At 55.7% G+C, this 25,679-nt stretch overlaps 1 protein-coding gene across 7 annotated transcripts in view; it reads left to right on the top strand.

Annotated features, from left to right (window-relative positions):
• Positions 1-40: 40 nt before the first annotated feature.
• Positions 41-25,679, top strand: part of capslb (calcyphosine-like b) — a 28,783-nt gene continuing 3,144 nt past the window's right edge. For 2 of the 7 annotated variants that reach the window (XM_078430976.1, XM_078430983.1), the window contains exons 1-3: positions 41-216; positions 1,288-1,465; positions 5,182-5,391. In XM_078430976.1, the coding sequence (XP_078287102.1) occupies positions 80-216; positions 1,288-1,465; positions 5,182-5,391 (525 nt within the window). In that variant the 5' untranslated portion in view covers positions 41-79. Of the gene's footprint in view, positions 217-1,287; positions 1,466-5,181; positions 5,392-16,047; positions 19,488-23,679; positions 23,988-25,679 lie in introns of those variants that run through there. The other 5 variants (XR_013549575.1, XM_078431003.1, XM_078430968.1 and 2 more) reach the window with 5 other exon arrangements.

Here is a 25,679-nt window from a genome sequence, read left to right as displayed (position 1 = left end):
GAGACTGTTCTGACAGGTTTGTTTGTTGGTTCACCAGAGGGCTGTCCAGAGGGGATTATTTTGGGTAAGGAGCGTGACGATGGCAGGGACGGCGAGGCACGACCGTGAGATGGCAATGGATGCCAAGAAGAAGCTGCAGCAGTGCTCGGACCCCATCGAGAAACTCCGACTGCAGTGCCTGTCCCGGGGATCAGCTGGCATCAAGGGGCTGGGCAGGTAAACATGGCACCGATACCACCGGGTAAACACGGTCCCGATACCACTGGGTAAACACCACCCCGATACCACCGGGTAAACACGACGCCGATACCACTGGGTAAACACGGTCCCGATACCACTGGGTAAACACGGTCCAGATACCACCGGGTAAACACCACCCCGATACCACCGGGTAAACACGACCCCGATACCACCGGGTAAACACCACCCCGATACACCGGGTAAACATGGCACCGATACCACCGGGTAAACACCACCCCGATACCACCGGGTAAACACCACCCCGATACCACCGGGTAAACATGGTCCCGATACCACCGGGTAAACAGTGTGAGAGGGTAAGAGCGTTTGGTGACAGAGGCCAATGTCGGTGGTATAATCAGTCCTCATTGGGGGTCGGGGAGGTGATGCATTTGACAATGCACTAGAGGAGTCAGAGAGTCACAACACAGAAACAGGCCCTTCAGCCCAACTCGCGCATGTTGCTCAAGATGGCCCATCCACACTGGTCCCATCTGCCCGCACGTAATCCCTATCTCTCCATTCCTCACATATACGTGTGCCTGTTTAAAAGCTTCAACACCACTATTGTATCTGCCTCCACCACCATCCCTGGTAGCACATACCAGGTACCCACACCCTCTCTTTAGAGATACTACGCGGGAAACAGGCCCTTCGGCCCACCGGGTCCGCGCCGACCAGCGATCCCCGCACACTAACACTATCCTACACACACTAGGGACAATTTTGACGTTTCCAAGCCAATTAACCTACAAACCTGTACGTCTTTGGAGTGTGGGAGGAAACCGAAGATCCCGGAGAAAACCCACGCAGGTCACGGGGAGAACGTACAAACTCCGTACAGACAGCACCCGTAGTCAGGATGGAACCCGGGTCTCCGGCGCTGCATTCACTGTAAGGCAGCAACTTTACCGCTGTGCCACCGTGACCGCCCAAAACTACTTGGCCTTTGAAGGTTGCCCGTCCCACCTGCAGCTGGTGGGTGTTGTGTCTGCACCGCCCACTGTGGGAGAGGTGGTGACTGTGCACCGTGTGTTTGTACTACAGGGTGTTCCACATCATGGACGATGACCGGAGCCGCACGCTGGACTACAACGAGTTTGTGAAGGGCCTGAAGGACTACGGGGTACTGCTGGAGAAGGAGGATGTGGAAGCTGCCTTCAAACACTTCGACAGGGACGCCAGTGGAACCATCGACTACGACGAGTTTCTCCTAACCTTGCGGGTGAGCGACAAACTCTGGCAGCGAGCGTCCCGCCTGTAACCCAGTGATGTGCTGGGGTACGCACCACAAGCTGAGTATACTTCCAGTTAACCACCCACCCCACACACCCATCCCAACACCCAGACCCATCCCACCCGCCACACACCCTCACACACCAGTCCCACCCACCCACCCCCCACCACCCCTCCTACCCACCCCACACCCATCCCACCCACCCCCCACCACCCGTCCCACCCACCCCCCACCACCCGTCCCACCCACCCCCACACCCATCCCCCCCACCACCCGTCCACCCACCGCCACACCCATCCCACCCACCCCCACACACCCATTCCACCCACCCCCCCAGACCCATCCCACTGCCCATCCCAACACACAGACCCATCCCACCCCCACGCACCCTCACACACCAGTCCACCCCACCCCCCATCACCCCTCCTACCCACCCCACACCCATCCCACCACCCCCCCACCACCCATCCCACCCACCCCCCACCACCCATCCCACCCACCCCCCACACACCCATCCCACCCACCCCCACACACCCCTACACTCCCACCCCCCACACAATCCCACTGCCCATCCCAACACACAGACCCATCCCACCCACCCCCACACACCCATCCCACCACCACCCACCCCCCAGAACCATCCCACTGCCCATCCAACACACAGACCCATCCCACCCCCACGCACCCTCACACACCAGTCCCACCCACCCCCCACCACCCCTCCTACCCACCCCACACACATCCCACCCCACCCCCGCACACCCCGTCCCATCCACCCACCACCCCTCCTACCCACCCCCACACACATCCCACCCACCCCCACACACCCGTCCCACCCACCCCCACACACCCCTACACTCCCACCCCCCGCACCACCCCATCCCACCCACCCCCCACACACCCATCCCACCCACCCCCACACACCCCTACACTCCCACCCCCGCACACACATCCCACCACCACCCACACCCCAGACCCATCCCACCCCCCACACACCCCTACACACCCACCCCCACACACCCATCCCACCCACCCCCCTCACACCCATCCCACAAAAGTACTGGAGTAACCCAGCGGGTCAGGCAGCATCTGTGGAGGAACATGGATAGGTGACGTTTCACAGAGTGCTGGAGTAACTCAGCGGGTCAGGCAGCATCTGTGGAGAACATGGATAGGTGACGTTTCGGGGTCAGGAGCCTTCTTCAGAACCTTTCTCCTGGGTGTCCAAGCAGATGGTTCATTGAAGGCAGTAATTGTCAACACAAAGAGAATGCGGATGTGTATTGTGAGGAGGAACTAAATACAAAAGTAAAGAGGTAAGATTCAAGTTATCCAGCGCACATGTGTGCCCAGATCTGAAGAAGTGCGCAGAGTACTGGTCTCCTTGTAAAGGAGGCAGTTCAGAGAGGGTCCCTTAGTCAGAATGTAGAAGGGGGAGCTCAGAGGTGCTGAAGAAGGATCGCAACCCAAAACATTGTCTGTCCATGCCTGGCCTGATGCACTGAGTTCCTGTAGCACCTCTTGCATTAGACACAAAATACTGGAGTAACTCAGCGGGACAGGCAGCTTCACTGGAGAGAAGGAATGGGTGATGTTTCCATGTATCCAGGGATGCTGCCCGTCCCACTGAGTTACTCCAGCATTTTGTATCTATCTTTGGTTAAACCAGCATCTGCCGTTCCTTCCTACACACCTTGTAATGGCAGTTTCTATACCTTCTCAAAGGCCAACTTTGATAGCCATTACTGCTGGGGGATGTGGTGGAGGAATAGCTTACACACACACACCACACTCTGAGATAGCAAAAACCAATCTTCCAAACGCTGTTTCTTGATTAATTGGTCTTTATTAAAGTAGCACAAATCAAAGAGTAATTCATAACCTTTCGTTCTTATCAACTGTTTCTTCTTCAAACAATACAGTAAAATCATGTAGTCATTACCGTGTGGTTCTTGTGAGTGTAGCTGGCGCGGGTGTGGCAGTCGTGAGTGTGGCAGACGTGAGTTTGACTGGGGCGAGTGTGGCAGACGTGAGTTTGACTGGGGCGAGTGTGGCAGACGTGAGTGTGGCAGTCGTGAGTGTGGCAGACGTGAGTGTGGCAGAGGTGAGTTTGACTAGCGCGAGTGTGGCAGACGTGAGTGTGGCAGACGTGAGTGTGGCAGTCGTGAGTGTGGCGGTCGTGAGTGTGGCTGTCGTGAGTGTGGCAGACGTGAGTTTGACTGGCGTGAGTGTGGCAGTCGTGAGTGGCTGTCGTGAGTGTGGCAGTCGTGAGTGTGGCAGACGTGAGTGTGGCAGACGTGAGTGTGGCAGTTGTGAGTGTGGCTGTCGTGCGTGTGGCAGACGTGAGTGTGGCAGACATGAGTTTGACTGGCGTGAGTGTGGCAGTCGTGAGTGTGGCTGTCGTGAGTGTGGCAGACGTGAGTGTGGTAAAAAACTGTATTCTCCCCATCCTCCGAGACTAAACTGACCCACAATCTCTGTGGCTACGCTCGCCTCCTCCCATGTAGACACTCCCCATTACGTGTCAAATCACACCCACAAACATGCAAAAACGACAGAAACTAGAAATATCAAACATAGCCATAATACAAAAAACGACAGTAACTAAATTAAGCATAAATGGCTCAGACCCACCTCTTGCTGTAGCCCTGGTGTCAGATAGGTATTGGTTTTTAACTAGTCAGAGCATGGTTTCACACTCTCTCCCCCTCCTCCATCCTTCTCCCCTCTCCCCCTCTAAACCCCTGTCCTCTCCCACCTCTCCCCCCCTTCAACTCCCACCACCTCACCCCTCTACCACCTCCACAATCCCACCATCTCTATCCGCCCTTCTCCCACCCCCTCTCTCCACCCACCCTCTCTGCCTTCCCACCACCACTCCAATCCTCCCCCCTCCCATCCGCTCCCACCCCCCCCGTCTCCCTTCCCCATCCCATCACCCCTCCCACCACTGCCCTCCCTACCACCACCTCTCCCCTCCCCCCCCTCTCACTCCCCTCCCCCACCTCTCCCCTCCCACCCCCTGTCCCCTCCAACCCCATCCCTCCCTCCCCTCCTCTCCCCTCCCCCACCTCTCCCCACTCCAACACCTCTCCATTCCTACTCCCCTCTCTCCTCCACCACCCATCCCACCCCTCCTTCCCTCTCTCCCTCCACCTCTCCCCTCCCCTCACCTCTCTCCCCACTCCCTCCACCTCTCCCCTCCTCCAACTCTCTCTCCCCACACCCCACCCCCCTCACCCCCTTCCCCCACCTCTCTCCCCCCCCCGCTCTCCCCCACCTCTCTCTCTCTCCTCTCTCTCTCTCTCTCTCTCTCTCTCTCTCTCTCTCTCTCTCTCTCTCTCTCTCTCTCTCTCTCTCTCTCTCTCTCTCTCTCTCCCCCACCTCTCTCCCCCACCTCTCTCTCTCTCTCTCTCTCTCTCTCTCTCTCTCTCTCTCTCTCTCTCTCTCTCTCTCTCTCTCTCTCTCTCTCTCTCTCTCTCTCTCTCTCTCTCTCTCTCTCTCTCTCTCTCTCTCTCTCTCTCTCTCTCCCCCTCCCCCTCCCCTCTCCCTCTCCTCTCTCTCTCTCTCCTCCCTCTCTCTCTCTCTCTCTCTCCCCCCCCTCCCCCTCCCCCCTCCCCCCTCCCCCCTCCCCCTCTCCCTCTCCCTCTCGCTCTCTCTCTCTTTCTCTCTCTCCTTCCCCCCCCCCCCCCCCCCCCACCCAGCCTCCCATGTCGAATGCCAGAAAGGAGATCATAGCCCAGGCCTTCCGTAAGCTGGATAAGACAGGGGATGGTATGATCACCATTGAGGACCTGCGTGGAGTCTACAATGCCAAGCACCATCCCAAGTACCAGAATGGAGAGATGACGGAAGAGCAGGTCTTCCGAATATTCCTCGACAACTTCGACTCGCCCAACGAGAAGGACGGGATTGTAAGTGGGGAGTGGGGGCGGGGGGCGTCTGGATCTCAGTGACTCGGGACTGTCTTTAGTTCAGTTTAGTTTAGAGATACAGCGCGGAAACAGGCCCTTTTGGCCCACCGGGTCCGCGCCGACCAGCGATCCCCGCACACTAACAGTATCCTATACCCATTAGGGACAACTTTTACATTTACCAAGCCAATTAACCTATATACCTGTACATCTTTGGAGTGTGGGAGGAAACTGAAGATCTCAGAGAAAACCCACGCAGGTCACGGGGAGAACGTACAGACTCCGTACAGACGGCGCCCGTAGTCAGGATGGAACCCGGGTCTCCGGCGCTACATTCACTGTGAGGCAGCAACTCTACCGCTGCGCCACAGTGACCGCCGCGGAGTCTCTGGTTGGCCCGTCCCTGGGAGCTGCTGAACATTCAGCCATGGGCAGGGAGGGATGGTATCCACTGCCCCCACTCTGTCGCTGGCACCAAGGCAAGGCAGAGGCTTGCAAACGCAGTGTGTGTGGGTGGGTGGGTGGGCGATCTCAGCGGCTCAGGCAGCATCTTCAATTTAGTTTAGTTTAGAGATACAGCGCGGAAACAGGCCCATCGCCCACCGAGTCCACGTCGACCAGTGCTCCCTGAACGTTAACAATAGCGCTACACACACATGCTAGGGACAATTTACAATTACAGCAAGCCAATTAACCTGCAAACATGTATGTCTTTGGAGTGTGGGAGGAAACCAGAGCATCAGTGCTGGCTTGAAGGGCCAAATGGCCTCCTCCTGCACCTATTTTCTATGTTTCACCCAGAGAAAATCCACGCTGGGGAGGGGATGGATAGATAACACATCTGCCAATCACCCCCTTCACCTGTACCCACCTGTGCCCACCTGTGCCCACCTGTACCCACCTGTGCCCACCTGCACCCACCTGTCACTTGCCAGGCTGTGCCAGGCCCTGCCCCAACGCTCTCTTCCAGCTTTCTTCCTAGTCTGAATGAAGGTGAGGGGTCGTTTCCTTCCTCACACTGGCAGACGAGTGGGGAGAAAGCTGAGAAGAGGGGTGGGGGTGGAGCAAGTGATGGGTGGATACAGGCGAGGGAGTGGGGGGAAAGGGGTGGTCGTCAGACGGATGGAGGAAGTGACCCAGGCTGGAGGTGTAAAGGACACATAACAATGTCAGATGAGGGGAGAATCAGAGAAAATGGAAAGCCTGAGGGAGGGCTATAGGTGGAAGATGATGGGGGAGGGGGAAAGAGGGGGCTTAAAGGGAAGTGCAGGACTCTGGGGATGGGAGGTGGGAGTACAGAAGAGGGGAGAGGAGCAGGGGTAACGGGGTGGAGGGAGCTGGTGGGAAAATGGCGGTGCAGGGAAAGAGAGGGCAGACTTGAATTTGGAAAATTCAGTGTTCATAATGTGTAGGAAGGATCTGCAGATGCTGGTTTAAACCGAAGATAGATACAAAGAGCTGGAGTAACTCAGTGGGACAGGCAGCGTCTCTGGAGGGAAGGAATGGGTGATGTTTCGGGTCGAGGGTCTCGACCCATTCCTTCTCTGCAGAGATGCTGCCTGTCCCGCTGAGTTACTCCAGCTTGTGTCGACCAGTGATCACACTGTTGGGTTGAAGCATTACCCAGTGAACTTTCACCACTAGTGATTGCAGCCTCTTCCTGCTACATGCAGCTGTTAACATTTACACAGTAAAATAAACACGAGCTGTAATGGTCAACAAAGGCATGAACTCGATGGTCGGGCAGCTCCGAAGTTACTTTCCCACAGCTTCATTCCACGCACGTTGAGTCACAGAGTCATACAGAATGGAACCAGGCCCTTCAGCCCAACCTGTCCGTGTCCATGCTTGTCCCACCTGCCCACGTTTGGCCCACATCTCTCGAAACCCCCTTTAGTCAGAGGGTGGTGAATTTGGTTTTAGTTTAGAGATACAGCGCAGAAACAGGCCCTTTGGCCTACCGGGCCCACGCCGACCAGCGATCCCCGCACATTAACACCATCCTATACCCGCTAGGGACAATCTTTTTCACATTTATACCAAGCCAATTAACCTACAAACCTGCACATCTTTGGTGTGTGGGAGGAAACCGAAGATCTTGGAGGAAACCCACGCAGGTCACGGGGAGAACGTACAAACTCCGCACAGACAGCACCCGTAGTGGGGATGGAACCCGGGTCTCAGGCGCTGCATTCACTGTAAGGCAGCAACTCTACCGCTGCGCCACCGTGCCGCCCAAATCTGTGAAATTCATTGCCGTAAAAGACTGTGGAGGTCAGGGCCAATGGATATTTTTAAGGCAAGAGAGAGGTAGAATTGTGATTAATATGGGCATCTAGGGTTATTGGGAGAAGGCAGGAAAATGGGGTTGAGTGGGAGAGATAGATCAGCCTTGATTAAATGGTGGAGTGGACCTGATACGTCGAATTCTGCCCCTGCCATAGAAACATAGAAACATAGAAAATAGGTGCAGGAGTAGGCCATTCGGCCCTTCGAGCCTGCACCGTAATTCAATATGATCATGGCTGATCATTCAGCTCAGTAGCCTGTACCTGCCTTCTCTCCATACCCCCTGATCCCTTTAGCAAAAAGGGCCACATCTAACTCCCTCTTAAATATAGCCAATGAACTGGCCTCAACTACCTTCTGTGGCAGAGAATTCCACAGACTCACCACTCTCTGTGTGAAGAAATGTTTTCTCATCTCGGTCCTAAAAGACTTCCCCCTTATCCTTAAGCTGTGACCCCTGGTTCTGGACTCCCCCAACATCGGGAACAATCTTCCCGCATCTAGCCTCTCCAACCCCTTAAGAATTTTATATGTTTCTATAAGATCCCCCCTCAGTCTTCTAAATTCCAGCGAGTACAAGCCCAGTCTATCTAGTCTTTCCTCATATGTAAGTCCCGCCATCCCAGGGATCAATCTGGTGAACCTTCTCTGTACTCCCTCTAAGGCAAGAACGTCTTTCCTCAGGTTAGGAGACCAAAACTGCACACAATACTTCAGGTGCGGTCTCACCAAGGCCCTGTACAACTGCAGCAGAACCTCCCTGCTCCTAAACTCAAATCCTCTTGCTATGAATGCCAACATACCATTCGCTTTCTTCACTGCCTGCTGCACCTGCACGCTTGCTTTCAATGACTGGTGCACCATGACACCCAGGTCACGTTGCATCTCCCCTTCTCCCAATCGGTCACCATTCAGGTAATACTCTGCTTTCCTGTTCTTGCCGCCAAAGTGGATAACCTCACATTTATCCACATTATATTGCATCTGCCATGCATTTGCCCACTCGCCTAATCTATCCAAGTCACTCTGCAGCCTCCTAGCATCCTCCTCGCAGCTAACACTGCCACCCAGCTTCGTGTCATCCGCAAACTTAGAGATGTTGCATTCAATTCCCTCGTCCAAATCATTAATATACACTGTAAATAACTGGGGTCCCAGCACTGAGCCTTGCGGTACCCCACTAGTCACTGCCTGCCATTCCGAAAAGGACCCGTTTATTCCTACTCTTTGCTTCCTGTCCGCCAACCAATTTTCTATCCACCTCAACACTGAACCCTCAATACCGTGTGCTTTAAGTTTGTACACCAATCTCCTATGTGGGACCTTGTCGAAGGCCTTCTGGAAGTCCAGATATAACACATCGACTGGTTCTCCCTTATCCACTCTACTAGTTACATCCTCGAAAAATTCTATAAGATTCGTCAGACATGATTTGCCTTTGGTAAATCCATGCTGACTTTGTCCGATGATTTCACCACTTTCCAAATGTAATGCTATCACATCTTTAATAACTGACTCTAGCATTTTCCCCACTACCGATGTTAGGCTAACTGGTCTATAATTCCCCGTTTTCTCTCTCCCTGCCTTTTTAAAAAGTGGGATTACATTAGCTACCCTCCAGTCCTCAGGAACTACTCCAGAATCTAAAGAGTTTTGAAAAATTATCACTAATGCAGCCACTATTTCTGAGGCTACTTCCTTAAGCACTCTGGGATGCAGCCTATCTGGCCCTGGGGATTTATCTGCCTTTAATCCATTTAATTTACCTAACACCACTTCCAGACTAACCTGGATTTCCCTCAGTTCCTCCATCTCTTTAGACCCCCGGTCCCCCGCTATTTCCGGCAGACGGTTTATGTCTTCCTTAGTGAAGACAGAACCAAAGTATTTGTTCAATTGGTCTGCCATCTCCTTGTTCCCTATGATCAATTCACCTGTTTCCGACTGCAAGGGACCTACATTTGCCTTAACTAATCTTTTTCTCTTGACATATCTATAAAAGCTTTTGCAGTCTGTTTTTATGTTCCTTGCCAGTTTTCCCTCATAATCTATTTTCCCTTTCCTAATTAAGCCCTTTGTCCTCCTCTGCTGGACTCTGAATTTCTCCCAGTCCTCTGGTATGCTACTTTTTCTGGCTAATCTGTATGCTTCATCTTTTGTTTTAATACTATCCTTGATTTCCCTTGTTAGCCACGGATGCACTACCTTTCCTGGTTTGTTCTTTTGCCAAACTGGGATGAACACTTGTTGTAGTTCATCCATGCGACCTTTAAATGCCTTCCATTGCATGTCCACCGTCAACCCTTTCAGCATCAATCGCCAGTCTATCTTGGACAATTCACGCCTCATACCCTCAAAGTTACCTTTCTTTAAGTTCAGAACACTTGTTTCTGTATCGACTTTGTCACTCTCCATCCTAATGAAGAACTCTACCATATTATGATCACTCTTGCCCAAGGGGCCTCGCACAACAAGACTGCTAACTAACCCTTCCTCATTACTCAATACCCAGTCTAGAATGGCCTGTTCTCTCGTTGGTTCCTTGACATGTTGGTTTAGAAAACCATCTCTCAAACATTCCAAGAAATCCTCTTCCTCAGCACCCCTGCCAGTTTGGTTTACCCAATCTATATGTAGATTGAAATCACCCATTATAACTGCTGCGCCTTTAGTGCATGCATTTCTAATTTCCTGCTTGATGCCATCCCCAACCTCCCTACTGCTGTTAGGTGGCCTGTACACAACTCCCACTAGCGTTTTCTGCCCCTTAGTGAAACCTTTCCTACGCATAAATGCAGGTGTGTGCAGGTGTGTGATTGATGGCGTTCCTCATTAGGTTTCAGGCTGCTAATAGGACGTCATGATTAAATGATACCTCTGATGAATTTATTGGGCTTTAGGGCACCTTTCCTGCCTAGCAGAGAAGACCTGTGTTGTTATAGACAATAGGCACCAGGCAATAGACAACAGGCAATAGGCAATACGCAATAGACAATAGACAATAGACAATAGGTGCAGGAGTAGGCCATTCGGCCCTTAGAGCCAGCACCGCCATTCAATGTGATCATGGCTGATCATTCTCAATCAGTACCCCATTCCTGCCTTCTCCCCATACCCCCTGACTCCGCTATCCTTAAGAGCTCTATCTAGCTCTCTCTTGAATGCATTCAGAGACTTGGCCTCCACTGCCTTCTGATACAGTAAATTCCACAGATTTACAACTCTCTGACTGAAAAAGTTTTTCCTCATCTCCGTTCTAAATGGCCTACCCCTTATTCTTAAACTGTGGCCCCTGGTTCTGGACTCCCCCAACATTGGGAACATGTTTCCTGCCTTTAACGTGTCCAACCCCTTAATGATCATATGTTTCGATAAGATCCCCTCTCATCCTTCTAAATTCTTCTAATACAAGCCTAGCCGCTCCAGTCTTTCAACATACGTCAGTCCCACCATTCCGGGAAATAACCTAATAAACCTACGCTGCACGCCCTCAATAGCAATAATATCCTTCCTCAAATTTGGAGACCAAAACTGCACACAGTACTCCAGGTATTGCCGATTGTAATAGGCAATAGGCAATAGACAATAGGCAATAGACAATAGGCAATAGGCAATAGACAATAGGCAATAGACAATAGGCAATAGGCAATAGACAATAGGCAATAGGCAATAGGCAATAGGCAATAGACAATAGGCAATAGACAATAGGCAATAGACAATAGGCAATAGGCAATAGACAATAGGCCAGAGGCAATAGGCAATAGACAATAGGCAATAGACAATAGGCAATAGACAATAGGCAATAGGCAATAGACAATAGGCCAGAGGCAATAGGCAATAGACAATAGGCAATAGGCGATAGGCAATAGACAATAGGCAATAGGCAATAGACAATAGGCAATAGACAATAGGCAATAGACAATAGGCCCAGGAGTAGGCCATTCGGCCCTTCGAGCCAGCACCACCATTCAATGTGGTCATGGCTGATCATCCACAATCAGTACCCCGTTCCTGCCTTCTCCCCATACCCCCTGACTCTGCTAGCTTTGAGCTCCATCTAACTCTCTCTTGAAAGCATCCAGGGAATTGGCCTCCACTGCCTTCTGAGGCAGAGAATTCCACAGGTTCACATTTCCCTGGATGAAGAAGTTTTTCCTTATCTCCGCTCTAAATGGCCGACCCCTTATTGTTAAACTGTGGCCCCTGGTTCTGTTGCGGGATGGCAGTGCACAATGGGTGGTGGTGGGGGGAGGGGGGGAATACTGGACAGGGATGTATGGGATACCTTTACACTAGACTTAATTTTAGACGTTAGAGATACAGCTCGGACACAGGCCCTTCGGCCCACTGAGCCAACACCGACCAGTGATCCCCACACACTAACACTATCCTACACGCTAGGGACAATTATAGTTTTTACCAAAGCCAATTAACCTACAAACCTGAACAAGCTTCTCCACCACAACAAGGTGACACTCCACGGAGAAGAGAAGTCTGTAGATGATTACAATCGAGCCATTCACAGTGTATGGAGACATTATAAAGGAATAACGTTTGGTGCAAGGTGAAGCCACAAAGTCTGATCAATAGACAATAGGTGCAGGAGGAGGCCATTCGGCCCTTTGAGCCAGCACCACCATTCAATGTGATCATGACTGATCATCCACAATCAGTAACCTGTGCCCAACTTCTCCCCATAACCCCTGATTCTGCTACCATTCAGAGCTCTATCTAGCTCTCTCTTGAAAGCATCCATACAATTGGCCTCTGTGGCAGAGAATTTCATAGATTTACAACTCTCTGGGTGAAAACGTTTTTTCTCACGTCAGTTTTAAACGGCCTCCCCTTATTCTTAAACTGTGGCCCCTGGTTCTGGACTCCCCCAACATTGGGAACATGTTTCCTGCCTCTAGTGTGTCCAATCCCTTAATAATCTTATATGTTTCAATAAGCTCTCCTCTCATCCTTCCAAATTCCAGTGTATACAAGCCTAGTCGCTCCAGTCTTTCAACATACGACAGTCCCGCCATTCCAGGAATTAACCTAGTAAACCTACGCTGCACGCCCTCCATAGCAAGAATGTCCTTCCTCAAATTTTGAGACCTCAAATCAAGGATAGTCCGAGGGTCACCAAAGAGGTAGATAGTAGTTCAGGACTGCTCTCTCGTTGTGATAGGCTGGGTTAGTTGCCTCACAACAACTGGGATAGCATAGAAGAATTGCCCAGATCTTAGGACAGCACAGCGGTAGTTGTGTTGGAAGGAACTGCAGTTGCTGGTTTACATCAAAGATAGACACAAAATGCTAGAGTAATTCTGTGGGACAGGCAGCATCTCTGGAGAGAAGGAATGGGTGACATTCCAGGTCGAGACCCTTCTTCAGACCCAAGTCTGAAGTCTGAAGAGGGGTCTCGACCTGAAACGTCTCCCATTCCTTCTCTCCAGAGATGCTGCCTGTCCCGCTGAGTTACTCCAGCATTTTGTGTCTATCTACAGCGGAAGAGTTGCTGCCTTACTGCGCCGGAGACCCGGGTTCCATCCCGACTACGGGTGCTGTCTGTACGGAGTTTGTACGTTCTCCCCGTGACCTGCGTGGGTTTTCTCCGAGACCTTCGGTTTCCTCCCACACTCCAAAGACGTACGGGGTTGTAGGTTAAGTGGCTTGATATAAATGTAAAATTGTCCCTAGTGCGTTGATGTGCGGGGATCGCTGGTCGGCATTAACTCGGTGGGCTGAAGGGCCTCTTTCCCTGTGACAGCATGGGTTTACTCTGGGTGATTTGGTTTCCTTCCACGCTCCCAAACACGTACAGGTTTGTAGGTTAGTTGGCTTCTGTAAATTGTCCCTAGTGTGTGTGCGATAGTGCTGGTGTACGGTGGTCGGTGGTCAGTGGGGTCGGTGGTCAGTGGGGTGGGTGGTCAGTGGGGTGGGTGGTCGGTGGTCAGTGGGGTCGGTGGTCAGTGGGGTGGGTGGTCAGTGGGGTGGGTGGTCGGTGGTCAGTGGGGTCGGTGGTCAGTGGGGTCGGTGGTCAGTGGGGTGGGTGGTCAGTGGGGTGGGTGGTCAGTGGTCAGTGGGGTCGGTGGTCAGTGGGGTGGGTGGTCAGTGGGGTGGGTGGTCAGTGGGGTGGGTGGTCAGTGGGGTGGGTGGTCGGTGGTCATTGGAGTCGGTGGTCAGTGGGGTCGGTGGTCAGTGGGGTGGGTGGTCGGTGGTCAGTGGGGTCGGTGGTCAGTGGGGTCGGTGGTCAGTGGGGTGGGTGATCAGTGGGGTGGGTGGTCAGTGGGGTGGGTGGTCAGTGGGGTCGGTGGTCAGTGGGGTCGGTGGTCAGTGGGGTCGGTGGTCAGTGGGGTCGGTGGTCAGTGGGGTCGGTGGTCAGTGGGGTGGGTGGTCAGTGGTCAGTGGGGTCGGTGGTCAGTGGGGTCGGTGGTCGGTGGGGTGGGTGGTCAGTGGTCAGTGGGGTGCGGGATTGAGGAGGTTTACATGTGGGATTGCGAGGGGAGGTGAGGGTGGGTGTGGGGGGTACGACTGGTTTGGGCTTGGGGTGTGTGTAGTTGGAGCGGCATGGTCTGGGTGGTGGGTTTGTTGTGAGGGTAGTGGCCGTTAGTGTGAGGAGGTGGGGGTGGGGGTGGGGGTGGGGGTGGGGGTGGGGGTGGCCGTTAGTGTGAGGGGGTGGGGGTGGGGGTGGGTGGCGTTGGGTGTTGAGGGTGTGGGATTTGTTGTTGGGGTGTGAGGAGTGGGGGAATGTGGGGGTGGGAGTGGACTTGGACTGGAGGGGTGGGATGTGGGGGTGGGGGTGGGCCTGGACAGGGGGTGGTTGGGATGTGTGGGAATGGGGAGTGGGGTTGACCCAGAAGAGGGGAGGTGTGTGGAGTGGGAGTGGGTCTGGGGGGGTGTAGGGCTGGATTGTCGAGGCTGAGGGAAGGGCAGTGGGCAATGAGGTTGGGACTGGGCTTGGGATGGGGTGAGTGGGATTGGGAATGTGTGCTCGGTAGGGTCGGGGTTGGGGTCGGGGCTGGGAGTGGGGTTGGGGTCGGGGTTGGGAGTGGGGTTGGGGTCGGGGCTGGGAGTGGGGTTGGGGTCGGGGCTGGGAGTGGGGTTGGGGTCGGGGCTGGGAGTGGGGTTGGGGTTGGGAGTGGGGTTGGGGTCGGGGCTGGGAGTGGGGTTGGGGTCGGGGCTGAGAGTGGGGTTGGGGTCGGGTTTGGGAGTGGGGTTGGGGTCGGGGTTGGGAGTGGGGTTGGGGTCGGGGCTGGGAGTGGGGTTGGGGTCGGGGTTGGGAGTGGGGTCGGGGCTGGGAGTGGGGTTGGGGTCGGGGGTGGGAGTGGGGTTGGGGTCGGGTGGGGGCTGGGGTTGGGGTCGGGGGTGGGAGTGGGGTTGGGGTTGTGTGTCAGGTCGGGTCAGGGCTGGGAGTGGGGTTGGGGTCGGGTCAGGGCTGGGAGTGGGTTTGGGTCGGGGCTGGGTTTGGGGGTCGTGTGTCGGGTTGGGGTTGGGTCGGGGGTGGGCTGGGAGTGGGGGTTGTGTGTTGGGATGGGTCGGGGGTGGGGTTGGGTCGGGTCGGGGCTGGGAGTGGGGTTGGGGTTGGGAGTGGGGTTGGGGTCGGGGCTGGGAGTGGGGTTGGGGTCGGGGCTGAGAGTGGGGTTGGGGTCGGGTTTGGGAGTGGGGTTGGGGTCGGGGTTGGGAGTGGGGTTGGGGTCGGGGCTGGGAGTGGGGTTGGGGTCGGGGTTGGGAGTGGGGTCGGGGCTGGGGGTGGGGTTGGGGTCGGGGGTGGGAGTGGGGTTGGGGTCGGGTGGGGGCTGGGGTTGGGGTCGGGGGTGGGAGTGGGGCTGGGGTTGTGTGTCAGGTCGGGTCAGGGCTGGGAGTGGGGTTGGGGTCGGGTCAGGGCTGGGAGTGGGTTTGGGTCGGGGCTGGGTTTGGGGGTCGTGTGTCGGGTTGGGGTTGGGTCGGGGGTGGGCTGGGAGTGGGGGTTGTGTGTTGGGATGGGTCGGGGGTGGGGTTGGGTCGGGTCGGGGCTGGGAGTGGGGTTGGGGTCGGGTCGGGGCTGGGTGTGGGGTTGTGTCGGGTCGGGGTGGGTGTGGGGGTCGTGTGTCGGGTCGGGGCTGGGTGTGGGGTTGGTTCGGGGCTGGGTGTGGGGTTGGGTCGGGGCTGGGTGTGGGGTTGGGTCGGGGCTGGGTGTGGGGTTGGGTCGGGGCTGGGTGTGGGGTTGGGTCGGGTCGAGGTGGGTGTGGGGGTCGTGTGTCGGGTCGGGTTCGGGGTCGGGGATGGGGTTGGGAGTGGGGTTGGGGTCGGGTCGGGGTGGGTATAGGGGTATCAGCCCCCAGCAGTGCTCTGCAGGGCAGAGTGAGCCGTGGTAATGGCCATGTGATGTGACTGTAGGTGACGATGGAGGAGTTTCTAAATTACTATGCGGGGGTGAGTGCGTCCATCGACACGGATGTCTACTTCATCATCATGATGAGGAATGCCTGGAAACTGTGAGGGGTGCCTCAGGCCGGGGGGTAAACAGCCTTCTCTTCCTCAATCTCTCCCTGGTGCACCAGGCCAGAATCAACGGCCACATCATTGCACTCTGGAGAGAATAACCTGCCCCAAACACATCCTGGCAACGACCCTTGCCACGGGCTTCCGGCATTCCCAACAAATGGTAAACATAAGCCATGGGTTATTTCCCCCAGAGTGCTCAGTGTGTTTGCCCGCTCCTGCCCCTGCCTCTGCCTATGTGTGTGTTTGTGCTAACCTCTATCACACAGGTGAGTCTCTCCTGCCTCGCTCGTGCGGCCTCTCCATTCTTCTTCATGCTCCCCCTTCCCTGCTCCTGTCTCGACCCACGAAGCAGCCAGTGTCACAAGTGGTGCCTCCATTACACCCCAATCCCTTCCATTCCTACTCACTTCTTCCACCCCCCCACCACCACCCTTTCCTCCTCACCACAGTCTCGCGCCCAAATTCTAGAAATACAGAAATCCCCACCCCCACTCCCTTAGGCTAACTCCTCTTCCTCCATATCATCCTATCTCAACCCCAACCTCTCCCAAACACCCAGTGGCCTCAATTAACGGAATTATTGTTCCTCTTAGAGTCATAGAGTCCTAGTGTGGAAACAGGCTCTTCGGCCCAACTCGCCCACACCGGCCAACATGTCCCAGCGACACTCGTCCCACCTGCCTGCTTTTGGTCCATAACCCTCCAAACCTGTCCTATCCATGTACCTGTCTAACTGTTTCTTAAACGATGGGATAGTCCCAGCCTCAACTACCTCCTCTGGCAGCTCGTTCAGTACACCCACTACCCTCTGTGTGAAAAAGTTACCCCTCGATCCAGATTCCTCTTCAAATTCTTTGTCTTTTCACATGAGAACCATCTTTCTGAATCAAGGTTCATGCTGCCTTGTGAATCGAGCTCTTCCAGAGTAGAAACAAGGCCAGCTACTGGTTTTGTAATAACCACAACTTAATGCATCTGCAGAGGCAATGCACTCAGAACTGCGAAGTTGGGCACGTTTTGGATCAGCAGTAATCCTCCACCACCTCGGGACGTTTGAATGATTTCCACCACCCGTTCAGTTTGACCTGTTTCAGTTTCAATGCCACAAACGAGCACATCTTTACACCAAGACTCCACCATGGGTTTAAAGAAGAGAACCTCTTATCTTTTATCCCAGCCACTAAGGCCAATTGCTGATGGTGAACAGGGAACACAATTCACCAGATTCACCAGGCACCACGGCACCAAAATAAAAATTTGAATCTGGACTGTTTAGTAAATATTCACCCAAAGTCTGGAAATCGCCCTGAACCAAAATTATTGGAGATGCTGGCAATGCTCAGCAGGTCAGGCAGCATCTGTGGAAGGAGAGGAGTTAATGTTTCAGGTTAAAGACCTTCAATAGGAGTCACCTACCCATGTTCTCCAAAGATGCTGCCTGGCCCGCTGAGTTACTCCAGCACTCTGTGAAACGTCACCTACCCACGTTCTCCACAGATGCTGCCTGACCCACTGAGTTACTCCAGCACTCTGTGAAACGTTATCTATCCATGTTCTCCACAGATGCTGCCTTGACCCGCTGAGTTACTCCAGCACTCTGTGAAATGTCACCTATCCATGTTCTCCACAGATGCTGCCTTGACCCGCTGAGTTGCTCCAGCACACTTGTGTCCTTTTGAATATTAACCAACATCTGCACTTCCTTGTTTCTGCACTTTCTCACAACCTCCTCTTTGCTGTGGGCTGCAGAACTGCTGAGATGCTGATCTTTACAAAGCCCCATACTGCCAACATTTAACTGGCTGGAATAACATGGCCCGGTGTAAGGTTCTGGTGCATTACGGGACTGTTCTTGATCGCAACAAGTGAGGCCACCTCCTGCAGGATTGTTACTACCCCACCAGCCTCCTCCTCCTATTTCTTTCACCACCCCCCCTCTTTCTCCTCCTCTCTCTACCCTCCCATTGCTCCCACAAACATGGCACATGATGGCCACAGGTGCTTCGGCCCATCGTGTCAGCACGTTGTCTCTATGCCTCCATTCGCTTGCCTGTTCATGTGTGCGTGTGTGCGTGTCAGGCCCTTCAGCCCACTGAGTCCGTGCTGACCATTAGACATCTACCCTGACCCCATTCATTCTCCCCACATTCCCATCATCTCCCACAGATCTCATCACCCATGCACCCCCTCAGGGCAATTTACAGAGTGCCAATTAACCGACAATCCAGCACGTCTTTGCGATGTGGGAGGAGACCGGAGCACCCGGAGAAAGCCCACACGGTAACGGGGGAATGTGCAAACCCCACTCATGGACTGCGCCCCAGGTCAGGATCGAACCCGGGTCTCTGGCGCCGTGGGGCAGCTGCACTACCCGCTGCTCCACCGTTCCCGCTGTAAGATCATCTCCCTCTGCGCTTCGCTCTGTCTGCGCTGCATTTCCCACTAACCCGTGTTACAGAATAAATTAGTTGGCCAGCTTCTGATGTGTATAAGAGGGTCTGCCATCCTGCTCCATGTTTCAGCCCGGGGGGAGGAGAGGTGGTGGGGGTTGGGGGGGAGGAGAGGTGGTGGGGGGGTTGATGTCTGGGAGTCTGACAACTAGACCACACACTGATCTCACAGCAGGTCAAGTCCCTGAGCTAGCATCACCACAGAACGTCACGTTAGGGCAGGAGATGATGGAAACACTCAGCGGGTCAGGCAGCATCTGTGGTGAAAAGACAGCAGAGTTGGGACCTTTCATCCCAAGTGGGCAAAGTTGTGTTGTAGTGGGAGTTGGGGGTGGAGGGAGAGGGAGAGGGAGTGTGGGGTCACAGAGAACACCGGAGGATCTGTGAGAGGGCGCAGACAGAGAGAGTTCAAAGAACAAGATGGCGATGGCCGCTGTGGGAGGAGAGGCTGAGGGGAGGCCTGATAGTATCCGACATTATGAGAAGCATAGACAGGGTGGACAGTCAGAACCTTTTCCCCAGGGTGGAAATGTCAAAGAGTCGACGGCATACCATGAGGTGAGAGTGGGAAACTGTAATGGAGATGTGTGGGGCACGTTGACACAGAGGTTAGAGGGTGCCGGGGTTGATGTTGGAGGCAGATACGATAGTGGTGTTTAAGAGGCTTTTAGACAGACTCATGGATAGGGTTGCCAACTACCTCACTCCCAAATAAGGGACAAAAGGTGACATCACCTCACGCAGCCAGCGGCCACGTGCTCCCACTCCACCAATGGCGACCGCCCGGGCCGGAGACAGGTTGCTACTCAACCTCCGTTAGGCGGCGCCCGGGCCTCCGGGCCTACACTGTCCGGACCTACACTGTCCAGGCCTACACTGTCCGGGCCTACACTGTCCGGGCCTACACTGTCCGGGTCTACACTGTCCGGGCCTACACTGTCCGGGCCTAGACTGTCCGGGCCTACACTGTCCGGACCTACACTGTCCGGGCCTACACTGTCCGGGCCTAGACTGTCCGGGTCTACACTGTCCGGGCCTACACTGTCCGGGCCTACACTGTCCGGGCCTACACTGTCCGGGCCTACACTGTCCAGGCTTTCAGCGGCCCTCGGGCGTCAGTGAGGGAGGGAGAGGGGAGAGAGCAAAGAGGGAGGGAAGAAGAGGAAGAGCGAGGAGGGAGTGAGGGAGGGAGGGAGGGGGAGAGAGAATGAGGAGGGAGGGAGAGAGCAAGGAGGGAGGGAGGGGGGAAAGAGTGAGGAGGGAGGGAGGTGGAGTGAGGGAGAGGGAAGGAAGTGAGTGAGGAGGTTGGAGTGAGGGGGGGTCGAGTGGGTGAGGTTACAGGGGGTTGGGTGGGAAGGGTGGCAGGTAGTGGATGGGCCACACAATGTCCACACCCCACCAGGTGCAGATGGTCGCTGCTGCGTGGGCTGCTCCCTGATTGAGGAGTTGATGAGCTGAGCCTGCAGCATGGGGCAGCTCTGTTACCGGGCCCCGCTCCAGGTGATGGCCTTCATAACGAGAGGAGTTGAGTATAGAAGTAAAGAGGTCCTTCTGCAGTTGTACAGGGCCCTAATGAGACCGCACCTGGAGTATTGTGTGCAGTTTTGGTCTCCTAATTTGAGGAAGGATATTCTTGCTATTGAGGCAGTGCAGCGTAGGTTCACGAGGTTAATCCCTGGGATGACGGGACTGTCAGATGAGGAAAGATTGGAAAGACTGGGCTTGTATTCACTGAGATCTTATAGAGATGTATAAAATTATGAAAGGACTGGACAAGCTAGATGCAGGAAACATGTTCCCAATGTTGGGGGAGTCCAGAACCAGGGGCCACAGTCTAAGAATAAAGGGGAGGCCATTTAAAACTGAGGTGAGGAAAACTTTTTTCATCCAGAGAGTTGTGAATTTGTGGAATTCTCTGCCACAGAGGGCAGTGGAGGCCAATTCACTGGATGAATTTAAAAGAGAGTTAGACAGAGCTGTAGGGGCTAGTGGAATCAAGGGATATGGGGAGAAGGCAGGCACAGGTTACTGATTGTGGATGATCAGCCATGATCACAATGAATGGTGGTGCTGGCTCAAAGGGCCGAATGGCCTCCTCCTGCACCTATTTTCTATGTTTCTCTGTGTGATGGCAGACCCTTGAAACACTGCAGGAAGAGGGTGCGTGGACAATGATGGATGGCGGGGTCATCAAGCTGCCTCAGCCCCTGTGGGCTCACTGCCGCAACTGTGCGTGACCTACCCGGCCCATCCATCGTTGTAGTTCAATGACTCCTCCTTGTCCCCACCCCCCCACCCCCCCCCCAGCCTGGTGTCATTGAACGGTGAATTTCAAACACGGCGTTGAGATTCCTACTAACCTCCCCGCTGCCCGGGTGGATGTTGGCGTGTACTGGGTCCACAGCGGTGGTGCGGTCAGCAGACTGACAGGCGGTCAGCACCAAGCGGGCGGGCAACTGGTCATCTCAGCGCTGAGGGCGGCAGGTGTGTCAGGGTACGGTCTGTCTCCACACCCCAACTACACTCTGCAACAGGCGGCAGGGGAGAGAGGCATGGGCCATGGGGCATCTCAGCGGGCACAAGCCCTGCCTGGTGTGCCAGAATGCCCTTGTTCAACAGTGTCTCAGAGTGTCTGTTCCACACAGTGTGTGGGTGTGTCCATGTTTAACAAAGTGTCTCAGAGTGTCTATTCAACGCAGTGTGGGTGTGTGTCTGTGTTCCACACAGTGTGGGTGTGTGTCTGTTCAATACAGTGTGGGTGTGTGTCTGTTCCACACAGTGTGGGTGTGTGTCTGTTCCACACAGTGTGGGTGTGTGTCTGTTCCACACAGTGTGGGTGTGTCTGTGTTCAACACTGTGTGGGTGTGTGTCTGTTCCACACAGTGTGGGTGTGTGTCTGTTCCACACAGTGTGGGTGTGTGTCTGTTCCACACAGTGTGGGTGTGTGTCTGTGTTCCACACAGTGTGGGTGTGTGTCTGTTCCACACAGTGTGGGTGTGTGTCTGTTCCACACAGTGTGGGTGTGTGTCTGTTCCACACAGTGTGGGTGTGTGTCTGTTCCACACAGTGTGGGTGTGTCTGTTCCACACAGTGTGGGTGTGTGTCTGTTCCACACAGTGTGGGTGTGTCTGTGTTCAACACTGTGTGGGTGTGTCTGTTCCACACAGTGTGTGGGTGTGTCTGTTCAACACTGTGTGTGAGTGTGTCTGTTCCACACAGTGTGGGTGTGTCTGTGTTCAACACTGTGTGGGTGTGTCTGTTCCACAGTGTGTGGGTGTGTCTGTTCAACAAAGTGTCTCAGAGTGTCTGTGTTCAACAAAGTGTCTCAGAGTGTCTGTTCCACACGGTGTGTGGGTGTGTCCGTGTTCAACAAAGTGTGTGGGTGTGTCTGTGTTCAGCAAAGTGTTTCAGTGTCCCAGCCTACAGCTCAAGCCCCCAAGTCCAGGTAACACCCCGGTAAATCTCTTCCACACCCTTTCACAACTGAATGACATCCTTCAAATGTCAAAGATTGTCACAGAGTGACACAGCGTGGAAACAGGCCCTTCAGCCCAACCTGTCCCCGCCACCCAGCATGTCCCAGCTATACTCGTCCCACCTCACAGAGTCATAGAGTGACACAGCGTGGAAACAGGCCCTTCAGCCCAACTTGCCCACGCCGGCCAACATGTCCCAGCTACACTCGTCCCAGCTCATAGTCATAGAGTGACACAGCGTCGAAACAGGCCCTTCCCCCCCACTTGCCCACGCTGATGTATGTTGGGGGTGTCGGACTGTGTGTGTAGCGTGTAGCCCTGTATAAATGTGTGTGTTCTGCAGAGGGTGGAGAACTATGTGTGTGTGGCATAAAGTCCTATACTACAGAGAGCATAGAAACCTTGTTTACAGAGCAGTGTAGCAGTGCCAGTGTGCTGCAGAGTGTGGTATTACATGTAGTTTAATTTAGTTTCAGTTTAGTTTATTGTCACGTGTACCAAGGTACAGTGAAAAGCTTTTGCTGCGTGCTAACCAGTCAGCATGATTACAACGGAGCCATTTACACTATAGACACGTGATAAGGGAATAACGTTTACTGCAAGGTAAAGCTAGTAAAGTCCAATCAACAATAGTCCGAGGGTCACCAATGAGGTAGATAGTAGTTCAGGACTGCTCTCTGGTTGTGGTAGGATGGTTCAGTTACCTGATAACAGCTGGGAAGAAACTGTTCCTGAATCTGCAGGTGTGCGTTTTCACACTTCTGTACCTTTTCCCGATGGGAGAGGGGAGAAGAGGGAGTGGCCGGGGTGAGACTGGTCCTTGATTATGCTGCTGGCCTTGTCCCACACATGTAATCATGTGTTATACAGAGGATGTTGCCTGCATTGTACACGGTGGAGCAGTGTAGGGGTGTGTCGGAGGAAGTGCTGTTGCTCTGGAGATGCTCCAGAGAAAGCATTTCATCCTGATGCATCACGGCACGGTTTGGGAACAGCAAGAAATGGCAGCGAATTGTGGACACAGCCCAGACCATCATACAAACCAACCTCCCTTCCACTGTCTCCATCTACACCTCACGCTGCCTCGGCAAGGCCAGCAGCCCAGACCATCACACAAACCAACCTCCCTTCCATTGACTCCATCTACACCTCACGCTGCCTCGGCAAGGCCAGCAGCATCATCAAGGACCAATCTCACCCTGGCCACTCCCTCTTCTCCCCTCTCCCATCAGGCAAGAGGTACAGAAGTGTGAAAACACACACCTGCAGATTCAGGGACAGTTTCTTCCCGGCTGTTATCAGGCAACTGAACCATCCCACCACAACCAGAGAGCAGTGCTGAACTACTATCTACCTCATCGGAGACCCTCGGACTATCCTTGATCGGACTTTGCTGGCTTTACCTTGCACTAAACCTTATTCCCTTATCATGTGTCTGCACACTGTGAATGGGTCGATTGTAATCATGTATTGTCTTTCCGCTGACTGGTTAGCACGCAACAAAAGCTTTTCACTGTACCTCGGTACACATGACAATAAACTAAACTGAAACTGGGGAGGATCGCTGGCCTCTTGCTCACCTCCTTCTGTATTTGCAGGTGACCAGATTTGAGTTTACAAATTACTACTCTGGAGTGAGTGCCTCGATCGACCATGACGTCTACTTCATCCTGATGATGCGATCGGCCTGGCGCCTCTGATGGTGACGGGTGGCCAGAGAGGAGTCGGTCTCCCTATGTCCCACCTCCCCTCCCCTGTGTCCCACCTCCCCTCCCCTGTGTCCCACCTCCCCTCCCCTGTGTCCCACCTCCCCTCCCCTGTGTCCCACCGCCCCTCCCCTGTGTCCCACCTCCCCTCCCCTGTGTCCCACCTCCCCTCCCCTGTGTCCCACCGCCCTCCCCGTCCCACCGCCCCTCCCCGTCTCCCACCGCCCCTCCCCGTCTCCCACCGCCCCTCCCCTGTGTCCCACCGCCCCTCCCCTGTGTCCCACCGCCCCTCCCCTGTGTCCCACCGCCCCTCCCCGTCTCCCACCTCCCCTCCCCGTCTCCCACCTCCCCTCCCCTGTGTCCCACCTCCCCTCCCCTGTGTCCCACCGCCCCTCCCCTGTGTCCCACCTCCCCTCCCCTGTGTCCCACCTCCCCTCCCCTGTGTCCCACCGCCCTCCCCGTCCCACCGCCCCTCCCCGTCTCCCACCGCCCCTCCCCTGTGTCCCACCGCCCCTCCCCTGTGTCCCACCGCCCCTCCCCTGTGTCCCACCGCCCCTCCCCGTCTCCCACCTCCCCTCCCCGTCTCCCACCTCCCCTCCCCTGTGCCCCACTGCCCCTCCCCTGTGCCCCACTGCCCCTCCCCTGTGTCCCACCTCCCCTCCCCTGTGTCCCACCGCCCCTCCCCTGTGTCCCACCGCCCCTCCCCTGTGTCCCACCGCCCCTCCCCGTCTCCCACCTCCCCTCCCCGTCTCCCACCTCCCCTCCCCGTCTCCCACCGCCCCTCCCCTGTGTCCCACCGCCCCTCCCCGTCTCCCACCTCCCCTCCCCGTCTCCCACCTCCCCTCCCCGTCTCCCACCGCCCCTCCCCTGTGTCCCACCGCCCCTCCCCGTCTCCCACCGCCCCTCCCCTGTGTCCCACCTCCCCTCCCCTGTGTCCCACCTCCCCTCCCCTGTGTCCCACCTCCCCTCCCCTGTGTCCCACCTCCCCTCCCCTGTGTCCCACCTCCCCTCCCCTGTGTCCCACCGCCCCTCCCCGTCTCCCACCGCCCCTTCCCGTCTCCCACCTCCCCTCCCCCGTCCCACCGCCCCTCCCCTGTGTCCCACCTCCCCTCCCCTGTGTCCCACCGCCCCTCCCCTGTGTCCCACCGCCCCTCCCCGTCTCCCACCGCCCCTCCCCTGTGTCCCACCTCCCCTCCCCTGTGTCCCACCTCCCCTCCCCTGTGTCCCACCGCCCCTCCCCGTCTCCCACCGCCCCTTCCCGTCTCCCACCTCCCCTCCCCGTCTCCCACCGCCCCTCCCCTGTGTCCCACCTCCCCTCCCCGTCTCCCACCGCCCCTTCCCGTCTCCCACCTCCCCTCCCCGTCTCCCACCTCCCCTCCCCTGTGTCCCACCGCCCCTCCCCGTCTCCCACCGCCCCTCCCCTGTGTCCCACCGCCCCTCCCCTGTGTCCCACCGCCCCTCCCCTGTGTCCCACCGCCCCTCCCCGTCTCCCACCGCCCCTCCCCGTCTCCCACCGCCCCTCCCCGTCTCCCACCGCCCCTCCCCTGTGTCCCACCGCCCCTCCCCGTCTCCCACCTCCCCTCCCCTGTGTCCCACCGCCCCTCCCCGTCTCCCACCGCCCCTCCCCTGTGTCCCACCGCCCCTCCCCGTCTCCCACCGCCCCTCCCCGTCTCCCACCGCCCCTCCCCTGTGTCCCACCTCCCCTCCCCTGCAGCTGCACGCCTCCCTCACCCACTCACCCCCCACCCTCCCTCCCTCTCTCAATACCCCTCTCCCACCCCCTCACCACCCCCACCCTCCCTCTCACCCCATCCATCCCTCCCTCCCTCCCCCTCACCACCCCCACCCTCCCTCCCCCTCACCACCCCCACCCTCCCTCCCCCTCACCACCC

Source organism: Rhinoraja longicauda, chromosome 3, assembly GCF_053455715.1.
Source record: "Rhinoraja longicauda isolate Sanriku21f chromosome 3, sRhiLon1.1, whole genome shotgun sequence".
Lineage (NCBI taxonomy): Eukaryota > Metazoa > Chordata > Chondrichthyes > Rajiformes > Arhynchobatidae > Rhinoraja > Rhinoraja longicauda.
Note: the sequence above shows the minus strand (reverse complement) of the source record. Positions and strands in the feature narration are given on the sequence as shown.